Here is a 12,043-nt window from a genome sequence, read left to right as displayed (position 1 = left end):
GCAATGCTCCAGCTGTCTTCCAGCATTTTGTCAATGAGATCTTCAGAGACATTCTATACCGTCATGTCGTGGTCTATCTAGACGATATCCTCATTTTTGCCAACGATTTAGAGGAACATCGTTTTTGGGTTAAAGAGGTTCTGTCCCGTCTCCGTGTCAATCATCTCTATTGCAAATTAGAAAAATGCGTCTTTGAAGTCAAGTCCATTCCGTTTCTAGGGTACATTGTGTCCGGTTCCGGACTAGAGATGGATCCTGAGAAACTACAAGCAATCCAAAATTGGCCGGTACCCTTAACCCTCAAAGGGGTCCAGAGGTTCTTAGGGTTCGCCAACTATTACCGAAAGTTTATACGAGACTTTTCCACCATTGTGGCGCCTATTACTGCTTTCACTAAGAAGGGTGCTAACCCGTCCAAGTGGTCTGAAGAAGCCATGCAAGCATTTCATCTTTTAAAACAAAGGTTCATCTCTGCGCCTGTTCTGAAACAGCCTGACATCGACTCTCCTTTCATCTTAGAGGTGGATGCCTCCTCCGTTGGAGTAGGGGCAGTGTTATCTCAGAGGGCTAAAGATGGCCATTTACACCCTTGCAGTTTCTTCTCCCGGAAGTTCTCCCCAGCTGAGCGCAACTATGCCATTGGCGACCAGGAGTTGCTAGCCATCAAGCTCGCTCTAGAAGAGTGGAGGTATCTGTTGGAGGGAGCTTCTCATTCAATCACCATACTTACAGACCACAAGAACCTTTTATACCTGAAGGGCGCACAATGTCTCAACCCTCGTCAGGCCAGATGGGCACTTTTCTTTTCCAGGTTCGACTTTAAACTCCAGTTCTGTCCGGGCTCTCAGAATCGCAAGGCCGATGCCCTTTCCCGCTCATGGGAGCAAGAAAATGAGTCAGAGTCTTCAGACAAGCATCCTATTATAAATCCGTTGGCATTCTCCACGGTAGGGATGGACTCTACGCCCCCATCAGGGAAAAGTTTTGTGAAGCCGATGCTAAGGAAGAAGCTCATGCATTGGGCCCATGCTTCCCGTTTTGCCGGACATACAGGTATCCAAAAAACCCTGGAGTTTATCTCTAGGTACTATTGGTGGCCAACTCTGAAAAAGGACCGTCTTGGAGTTTATTGCATCTTGCCCAAAGTGTGCCCAACATAAAGTATCCCGCCAGTCGCCTGCGGGGCAACTGGTTCCACTATCCGTTCCCCGTCGACCATGGACCCACTTGTCGATGGATTTCATTACAGACTTACCCATGTGCAACAAGTTCAATACCATCTGGGTGGTAGTTGACCGGTTCACCAAGATGGCACACTTCATTCCTCTCACCGGTCTTCCGTCAGCTTCCAAGTTGGCTCAAGTATTCATACAAGAGATCTTCCGACTCCACGGTCTTCCTGAAGAAATTATCTCAGATCGAGGAGTTCAATTCACAGCCAAATTCTGGCGAAGTTTATGTCAAGTCCTCCAAGTCAAGCTAAAGTTTTCCACGGCTTACCATCCTCAGACCAATGGTCAAACCGAGAGGGTGAATCAGGACTTGGAGGCCTTCCTCCGCATCTATGTGTCCTCCTCTCAAGATGACTGGGTTCAATTACTTCCCTGGGCCGAGTTCTGTCATAACAACCAGTATCATTCTTCATCTGCTTCAACACCATTCTTCACTAACTTTGGATTCCACCCTAAAGTCCCTGAGTTCCAACCGCTTCCAGCAACTTCTGTTCCCGCAGTGGATATCACCTTGCATCAGTTTGCCAATATCTGGAAGAGCGTACGATCAGCTCTGCTCAAGGCATCGTTCAGGTACAAGAAGTTTGCGGATAAGAAGCGTCGAGCAGTTCCTGCTCTCAAGGTGGGTGATCGGGTATGGTTATCCACGAAGAATTTGAGGTTAAGAGTTCCCAGTATGAAGTTTGCACCTCGCTATATCGGTCCTTTCAAGATTGAACAAGTCATCAATCCTGTTGCTTACAGACTCCAGTTGCCTCCCTTCTTAAAAATACCCAGGACATTCCATGTTTCCCTGTTGAAACCGCTGATCTTGAATCGGTTTCATTCCTCACTTCCTCCAACTCCGAAAGTCCAAACTCAACGAGGCGTTGAGTATGAAGTGGCCAAGATCCTGGACTCACGTCACCGTTACGGTCAACTACAATATCTTATTGACTGGAAGGGTTATGGTCCTGAGGAACGTTCATGGACCAATGCTTCTGATGTCCATGCTCCTGCCTTGGTCCGGAGATTCCATTCCAAGTTTCCTCAAAAGCCAAAGAAGTGTCCTGGGGCCACTCCTAAAGGGGGGGGTGCTGTCACGATCCGGGTATCTGGATGCCATTTCTTACCCATCAGATGCCTCCTAAGGCTGGCTCAGCGCTCCAGGACCGGATCCCATCTGTTATCCTGATGTGTACATTCCTGTATCCTCTCCTGTCACTCTGGGACGCTGTCACAGTAAACACCATATTACACCTGGCATGGCGTCTCCCGCGGCCTCCGCCGCCGTCCCTGCTCTTCTGCATGCAGAGTGTCTGAGTGGCGATTACGTCAGCCGCGGCCTCCGCTGTGTCCGCGTGGTTGGATGTGCATCTGTCAGCCTGGCGCCTCCTGTCTCCGGTGGCCGGCGCCGCCATTACTGTTTTCATTACCACATGGATTACAAACCAAACTTCCCTCCAAGTGTCTGCATGGGCGCAGCCATCTTGGATTCTGTCAGCTGATCATTTCCACCAATCTGTTCTCAGTATTGATAATCTGCATAATTGCCTAGCCAATCCCTTCCTTGCTGCAGGTATAAATACACTGTGCCTGAGCAAGGAAGGCGTCAGTGCTTTGGTTGTCAAACCTAGTTCCTGTTTGTCTCTCTCCTGTGATTGTCTTCCAGGTTCCAGCTCCTGTCTCAAGACTTCTACCATAGAGACCCGCACCAGCATTCCACCTGCGGTGTAGCCTGACTCTCCAATCCATTGTGGATTCATCTGTTTCCAGCTACAACATTACCTGCTTCCAGCTCAGCTTCCAGCAGAGTACAGCTTCCCTTAAAGGGCCGGTGTCCTTTCTACACTTTACCACTCTCCACCGGTATTATTATTTCTCCGCTCTCAAGTTCTACATTTCAGTTCATATTTCATCGCTCCCAAGTTCATTTATTATTTAACTGGTTCCAGCCAGTATCCACTCCGTGCTAACAACAGTCTGGTTCCAGCCAGTATCCACAGCAGCCGTTTTATCTTCAGCAACCCAGCTTTCCCTGGAACACCAGCTGGCACAATCCTGGGTTATCTCCATTGCTACAGTCGGGCCTGGTAAGGACTTTCCATCTAGAAGATCATAAGAACTATCTCACACTACCAGTGCCCTGTGGCTCCTGCCATCCTGTAGTACCCAGGAACTGTATTTATTCTTTGCTGACTTTTTCGTTTTCTTTTACTGCTGCTGTGTTGCGGAGTTGTCATAATAAACATCATTGACTTTTATCCAAGTTGTCGTGGTCACGCCTTCGGGCAGTTATTATTCATGTTACTTACATGTCCAGGGGTCTGATACAACCTCCCAGGTTCCGGTACATCTCAGCCCCTACAACTGAGGCTGCCTCCCGTCAGCTCAGGCCCTCAGTTGTGACAGCTGGGATTTAGTATGTATTCCCTCCAAACTCATTCTCCTCATATTTGACCACCCAGGAGACTTCTGAATTTGGAGCGGTTTTCTTGTCTTCTGGAATAGTAAGCAACCCTACCGTAGCCTGTTCACTTCTGTAAATTGCAGCATTATATTGCCGAAGCTGATTGTGTCAACACGTCTTGATGCTCCGATCTCCCCCTCTCCGGATAGCAAAAGTTGGACCTATCTGCCCCTTTTAATCATCCTCCTCCTCCTCCTCCTCCTCCTCCTCCTCCTCCTCCTCCTCCTCCTCCCATGACATAGTAGTTTCCTATTTAGCTTCCTACCAATCTAACTTCTGCTCCGGTGTTCTACCTCTGCCACATCCTCCTCTCCACTCTTCCTGACCATTGTGTTCCCACAAGGCTCTATTCCCAGCCATCTGTACACATCTCCTGGTGAAGTTATCCACCTCCAGTATCACCTCTATGCTCATAAATCTGTATTTCTCCTCTACTGTCTTGTAGGACAAACTGTATGCATCTGCTGCGTCCACATGGATGTTAATAACAACTGAAATTTCTAACACCTGGTAATGAAATCAGGGGAGTATCCAGTACATGCAAAAAGTATGACACCAACCTGTGCCAGAGGATTTCGTGTTTCAGCCAGACCACTCATGACCAAGGAGATGGCTCGCGGGAAAGGGGTTTGGTCATTCTGCAGAGAGTTCAGATCCATTCCAAATGCAACCTGAAATTCATACATTCGGTAATCCAGTAATTGGGATGTACGCGAGTCTAATCCAGAGCCACAAAAACAACATATGGAAAGAATACACACAAAGCATTTGTGACCCCACAACAGAGACTTAAAAATACATTTAAAAAATTGTGTATCAAAAAGAAAGAAGGGTATTAGCTGTATTTGGGTGAACTCAGGTTCAAAAGGTCTCATAGTAGGTCAGATAGGAGGAATAAAACTCTGTCCTTATCACCTCACAACATTCTATATAATAGGGACAAAAACATGGGTGGTCATTCCGAGTTGTTCGCTCGCTAGCAGTTATTAGCAGCCGTGCAAACGCTATGCCGCCGCCCACTGGGAGTGTATTTTAGCTTAGCAGAAGTGCGAACGAAAGGATCGCAGAGCGGCGGCAAAGTTTTTTTGTGCAGTTTTAGAGTAGCTCAATACCTACTCAGCGCTTGCGATCACTTCAGACTGTTCAGTTCCTGTTTTGACGTCACAACACGCCCTGCATTCGCCCAGCCACGCCTGCGTTTTTCCTGGCACACCTGCGTTTTTTCGAACACTTTCAGTTGACACCCAGAAACGCCCACTTCATGTCAATCACTCTGCGACCAGCAGTGCGACTGAAATACTTCGCTAGACCTTGTGTGAAACTACATAGTTCGTAGTAATAGTACGTCGCGCGTGCGCATTGCGCCGCATACGCATGCGCAGAAGTGCCTTTTTTTTGCCTCATCACTGTACAGCGAACGAATGCAGCTTGCGATCAACTCGGTATGACCCACACTATACTATATGAAAGGGGAATTGGATTCCATACAGCGTTGTATAGTCTAGTTTAGGCGCTCCCCAAAAAGCAACATTACCATTGTAAATTATGTGGGCCCTTTCTGGCAAAGGACGGTTTGGGAAGTATTAGAAAGTTATACCATCTGACGATTACTCCTAGGTTAAGTAGTTCCCATCTTCTAATTGACAGCCGGAGGTGCATACCTCTGCATATTGGCCCTCATTCCGAATTGATCGCTACCTGCCGTTGTTTGCTGCGTAGCGATCATTTTAAAAAACGGCAAAACTACGCATGCGTATGGGCCGCAATGTGCACGCGCATCATACGGGTACAAAGAGCATCGTTGTTTTGCACGACGATTCCATTCGCACAGCCGAACGCAAGGAGACTGACAGGACGAGGGCGTTTATGGGTGTCAACTGACCGTTTTCTGGGAGTGTTTGGAAAAACGCAGGCGTGTCCAGGCGTTTGCTGGGCGGATATCTGACGTCAATTCTGGGACCTTCGTCGCACCAATCATCGCACAGGATAAGTAACTAAAGGGCTGGTCTTGTTTTGCACAAAATGTTTTTGTACTGCTCGACTGCACAGGCGTTCACACTCTTGCCAAGCGAAAATACACTCCCCCGTGGGCGGCGACTATGCGTTTGCATGGCTGCTAAAAGTAGCTAGCGAGCGATCAACTTGGAATGAGGGCCTTTGTAATAATAAGCAACTGTAAACTGTTTGCTAAGTAACTCTTTAGTCACTCATATAATAAAGTGTTTGGAGTTCTGCTCATTCCTTCAGGAGTAATTAATATTGTACTGACGCAGCTAATTTAACCTGCCTCTTAGCCTATTTATCAACATTTAATACCCTGTACTAACTGTATTAAAGAGAACAACCCTAGTCTATCTTCAGACTGCAGCCTTAAATACTTCCGAATACTAAGAAAGACACAATAAAAGGAGGGTTTTTTACCCGGGTACTGGTTTTTATACTAATTGGCAGCAATATGTTATTGATTAATTGAGCTGCTACTCCTTATCCAGAGGTAATTGTGAACCTCTTATCAAAGAAATAGCAAATTTATGAGAGATATACAGTCCCTCATAGAAAGAAGCGCTGCTCAATCAATATATTTTCAAACACTTTATTACACACATCATATATATATAGATAACACAATAAAACAATATAATACACATAAAAATCAATAAAAAAAAAACACACCTTGAGGCTAGTAGTTATTTTGCCATTAATATGTCTCCTTGGCCCTCATTCCGAGTTGATTGCTCGCTGCCAATTTTCGCAGCACAGCGATTTGGTAAAAAAACTGAAAAACTGCGCATGCGTATGGGCCACAGTGCGCACGCGCGACTTACTCTCACACAAAACTATGCAGTTTTAAGCAAGGTCTAGTGACTCTTATTCGTCGCTCTGTTGATCGGTGAGTGATTGACAGGAAGTGGGTGTTTCTGGGTGGTAATTGACCGTTTTCCGGGAGTGTGTTAAAAAACGCAGGCATGTCAGGTGAAAACGCAGGCGTGTCTGGGGAAACGGGGTAGTGGCTGGCCGAACGCAGGGCGTGTTTGTGACGTAAAAGCAGGAACTAAACAGACTGAAGTCATCGCAAGGAAGGAGTAAGTTTCGAGCTGCTCAGAAAATGCACAATCTTTTTTTGTAGCAGCTCTGCTATCCTTTTGTTCGCACTTCTGCTATGCAAAGATACACTCCCAGAGGGCGGCGGCCTAGCGTGTGCACTGCTGATAAAAGCAGCTAGCGAGCGATCAACTCGGAATGAGGGCCCTTATGTCTCCAGGATCTTTGTATGCAATTCATTGGTACTTAAAAGCAAGTCCCTTTTATCCTGGATTACTTTAGGAGATTTTTTCCTTCTCTCATATTAGGAGTATAATAAATCACCAATTTTAAATCACAGTTGATGAAGTAAATAGTCCTTGAGATTTATATGTATCAATTGATTATGGTTGTGGAGGGATTAGTCGGGTTATATCATAAACCCATCCTATTGGAAACGTGCAGATATACTCACAGTTCCTTATCTGAGGGATATTGTCCTCTGTACATATATATCACCACACTGTTGTGAAATTTGATGTTTAGCAATTCACTGTCAAGTGCTCCTTGATCCTGTTGTTATCAGCGGCTTCCTCAGATCTGAGAAAGCCGCTGATAATAACGCGTTTCTCCGCCTAATATTGTTATCTATGGAGGGGAGTGGAGGAAGGAGACTGCTCACAGTAAACCTTGAAGGGACACCTGTAATCCTGACTTTATCATTGTCACTGGGAGGCAGCGCTCTCGCTGCCTCCCATAGAGATTTAGAGGCATTCTCAAGTAAAAATGACTAAAATAATACAAAGTAGAATGTGTTGTTAGTATCGTCTTTGTATTATTTTAATCATTATGACATGGGAGGCACTGCCTCCCCTGACTGCACGTCCCTGGTTTAGCCCCTTGGGATATTGAGAAGTTATCCGATACCATATAGCTATATACATAGAACTGAAGTTATTTCTACAGTGACTAACCCTGAATAGAATTTAGAAGGGGTTCAGGGATCACCGTCCAATCCTTCATAGATGGCAGGGGGAAAAAATTGCTAACAAACCCGGGTTTGCACCATTCAAGTGCTAATATTGTAAAATTCATGCCAGTACTGCCAATGTCTGAGTTTGTTATTGACTATGAGGTATTGAAATGCAGGCATGTTATGTATTCGTCTGAAAGTATAACTGATCAGGACTACCTGATCCAGATAATCTTCCATTGATACTGCAGAAGAGAAACTACAGAACAGAGTTCCAGAACAATTTTATATATATATTTATATTGTTTCCTTCAACTTTCTGCATGTTTTCTGAGAAAAACTCCAATAAATGAGTTCTCAGTGGAGAAGATCACTTTTAGTACACCTCTCTGTGTCGACCCATCCTCCTTACCTATCTGTAGAAGATTCATGGAACCTGCACCTATTTAATAGACTACAGCAACCCGGTAAGGTGTTCAACCTACGCACTACACCAGCACACCTAATATTGGGGTGTTGCACAATAATGCCAAATGTTCTAACCTACACCATATGTATACATAGTTTATATATAAATATGATATAGTGATAATTAGTGCATTCTGATAGCTAAAGCTGTGCACTTGTTTTACAGAGACATGTCAACCATTGACCCAAAGCGCTGCATGGAGTTGTTATCTCTGCCAGACACTCAGAAGAATACATAGTGTGCCTTGATACGCGTGTAATTGCAGTGAGTTGAAAGTAGGGCTTGACTCACATAACCTACATAAGCAATTCTTGAAATGGCATTACCCATACACTTCAGTCAGGCACCTACAAAGTTGGAGAGGCATCAGAGGCTCATCTCTATGTGCCATAACTCCCCATCTGCCGGTGAGGTGGAGGAAACCAATGCTATGGGTATGGATCATCAGATCTACATTACAAAGGTCTAACAGTCATTAGGTCAACCAATATTGCTCGGCATGCGTTAGGTCATCAGGGTCAAAAGGTTGACACATGAAAAGGTCGACATGACTAAATCTCTCTGCACGTTACATCTGCCCCACCTGCAGTGCAACATGGTTTTGCCCATTAGTATGCTTTTTTGGTTTGCTAACAAACCTGAAAAAGGCCAATAGTACATTGCCTTAAAAAGAGAAAAATGATTCTGTCTACTCTATAACTGAACAGTATTACGGCTTCAGATGTAACAGACGTTACTGCAGTCTTTAAAAAAAAATCCTCAATGTCTGTCCATTTTCGTAATAACCGTGTTTCATGCAGTACTATAGGCTGGTGACATCAACTAATATAGTTGGTGAATTTCCAGGGGCCATATACCCTGAATTGTATGCTGTACTGAGTAATTGTTAAGCGTGGCGGGCGCTGACATGTCACCGAATGTTACGCTTCCTCATGTTTGACGTCAGAGACACCATAAGAATAAGAGGTCTATGTACTAAGCCTTGGATGAAGATAAAGTGCACAGAGATAAAGTACCAGCAAATCAGCTCCTAACTGCCATGTTACAGGCTGTTTGTCAAATGACAGGGAGGAGCTGATTGGCTGGTACTTTATCTCCGTCCACTTTATCTCCATCCAAGGCTTAGTAAATAATAGACCTCGTCTCTATTTCTGTGTTCACAGGACCTGGAGGCAACCAAGGTACCATGGTCAGTCTACGGGAAAGGAGGCTGCTCAAGGTGAGGACCACCACCAGCCGAGGAGTTCCCGGCGTGGCATACACGTGACAGAATTACCTTCGCAATCACATCCAGCGTCACCTTGGTCATCATTTTGTGCATCGAGAGCTCACTTTTCCCATCGGCTCTTTCACACAGTCTCTCCATCAGCTCCTCCGCTTTTTCATTAAAGGTCCCCATTAACCCCATCAAGTACCTGGAGATGAGAAACACCTTCCCATTAGTACATAGCTATGTGATAATGCAACCGACATCATGGGAAATCTGTCTGTAAGGTTGATTCACCTTGATATAGGAAGGTTCAGTATATCGTATGAGAATAATGGATGGCTTATAGTGGACAATCTCATTGAAACTTACGTTCTGCTAAAGGCCGGATCCATAACTCTTCTCTGTTTATGCCAATGCTCATAATCGCGATCTGTTACCAAACCAGTCCCCATAAACCTGAAATGAGCAATTCAATAAATACAAAAAGCTGCAAGATACAGGATTACCACCACTAGATACAGTCCTAGTCCATTTGCATTATTTAGGGGCCTAGTTATAAAGCTGATCTTTAGGTCATCCATTTCTGGATCCTTTATGTATCCCACAATTTACCAACAGCTGCATTAATCTACGTAACAGAGGGTACAGCAGTCGCCATTATTCTACAACGCTCTGAAAAGCTTTGATTTTTTTGGGAGGTTGGCCGCTTATTAATACTACCATCAATGGCATTAGCCAGTGCATAGGCTACATTTTTGCTGGAGAGGGATATTCGGATCCCTCCCCGGGAGCCTGGAGATGGGTGAAAGAGATTTTAATGGGAGAAAGTCAGTGGCGGCTCTAGAGGTGGGGCTGCATCTCAGTTCAAAATTCAAATAGGGGAGGCACACCAACTGCCAGTGAGTCAGTTGGAAGTGGCAGTTGGAGACAGTTGGTGCGGCTCCACTATTTGAAATTTGAACTGACCTGCAGCCTCTCCTCTGGAGCCGCCACTGGAGAAAGTCATCATCAGGAAGGTTTCTTATTGGATTAACTATCCCAGCAAGACTTCAATTATAGATAGCCAAGTTCATTAATCTGTTCTTGTAAATCTGGCAAAAATGCAGACATTATTAAACAGATCCCTTAGTAAATAGCAAGTGAAAAAGACTAAAAACACCAATGAAAAAGTAACTTCCAAATATGGAAACCCGATGACAATTATTATTATTATTTTTTTTGCGCTATAAAGCTGGAAGGGCGGTGTACATCCAGGATATACCAACCTTACACCGAAAAGACTGAACGCACGTTCGTAGATCTTGTCCTTGGAAAATTTAGGAGACATCAGGATTTCCTGCAATTTGCACAGCAAATATTTAATGTATGAGACAGTATAAAATATATAGACAACACAATAAATATCAGCAAGTACAGTTTTGTGTTATCGGCCACAATTCATGTATTGCATTGGAGTATATGAAGTATGTACATAAAAAAACATGCCATATACTCTATCTCAGCGTAATAAGATCACATTGGCCTGGGTCTTTTGCATGTGCGTCTTTATGCAATTGCCGAAAAAATCCCTTCCCTGGTGTACATCTAGGGTGGACAATCCCGGGCCATTTTTTCAATCCCGGGAATTCTGGCGGGCAGTGCGGCGGTGAGGTCCTGCGGCTACATAGCATGACGTAAAGTCAGAGGTCACGCTGCGCAGCCGCCGGATCTCACCGCCGGAGCTGAGCAGGGTAGGGAGCCGGGCAGCGTCTGTGCATCCTGAGGACGCTCAACGCTGCCAGACATATCCAAAAATAGGTTGCGGGCCAATCCCGAAAATCCCCGGGATTGGAAGCTCCAATCCCGGGATTGAATTCCGGCCAGTTTTAGGCCGGGATCTCGCCGATCTCAATCCCGGGATTGGCCACCCATAAGTCTGAATGTGCACGGAACAAGACGTCTGACAGTACCTACCAGACAGTCACCAGGAACACCCCCCAAACCTTCCGCTAATGTGCGACTCATTTTGTTCTAAGACTCTGTAAGAACAAAATCAGGACACAGGCGCATATGGAAAACTATCGGCCGCTTGCGTGAATATCTGACGGAGAATAAGGACCATTATATCGCCAAAAGCATCCAAATGAACAAGCCCAGTACGCTAATCACTTGCAGCAAGGATTCAACGCCGCTGGCTTATCACTTGCGCTCTCTCTTTCCTGTACAGGGGGAAGCAACAATAAGCCTCTGTCACTGAATTCGGCCCGTCTGTCTCTCTGCTGCCACTTGCCAGCTCCATATCAGCGCTCTCAGCACTCCTATCTGGCCTGCATCACTGAGAGCAAGGGCTTATTAGGCCCGACTACTGGCGGATCCCCCTACTGAGCCAGTGGGAGCCGGGGAAGAGGCTTCCGGGGGTATCTCTTTAATAATACCTCCTGGTGACTGGTCCTCTTTGAAGTGTCAGCTGTAGGGTTAATACCAGGGATGAGCGGGTTCGGGACTCTGAGAGCCGAACCCCCCAAACCCCCCCACCTCGAACTTGCGATCTGAGCCCGGATCCGAGTCAGGCTCGGGTTTTCAAGGCAAAACGTCATCATCCCACTGTCGGATCTCGCAGGTTTTGGATTCTATATATAGTCTTGGTGATTGGCGCCATCTTCACTCCGGATTTGGAGAGTGCACAGTAAGGACGTGTTCCTTCTGTGCT

General features: G+C 45.6%; 1 protein-coding gene across 1 annotated transcript in view; it reads right to left on the bottom strand.

Moving 5' to 3' along the window:
- LOC134981153 (cholesterol 24-hydroxylase-like) overlaps nucleotides 1-12,043 on the bottom strand; it is a 44,023-nt gene that overhangs the window by 24,567 nt on the left and 7,413 nt on the right. Inside the window, exons 4-7 of the mRNA XM_063948366.1 lie at nucleotides 10,620-10,690; nucleotides 9,724-9,810; nucleotides 9,421-9,559; nucleotides 4,242-4,352 (exon numbers count right to left, since the gene is read on the bottom strand). Coding sequence (XP_063804436.1) covers nucleotides 4,242-4,352; nucleotides 9,421-9,559; nucleotides 9,724-9,810; nucleotides 10,620-10,690 — 408 coding nt within the window. The remainder of the gene's footprint in view (nucleotides 1-4,241; nucleotides 4,353-9,420; nucleotides 9,560-9,723; nucleotides 9,811-10,619; nucleotides 10,691-12,043) is intronic.

This window comes from Pseudophryne corroboree, chromosome 12, assembly GCF_028390025.1.
Source record: "Pseudophryne corroboree isolate aPseCor3 chromosome 12, aPseCor3.hap2, whole genome shotgun sequence".
NCBI lineage: Eukaryota > Metazoa > Chordata > Amphibia > Anura > Myobatrachidae > Pseudophryne > Pseudophryne corroboree.
This window is presented reverse-complemented; position numbering and strand designations above follow the sequence as displayed.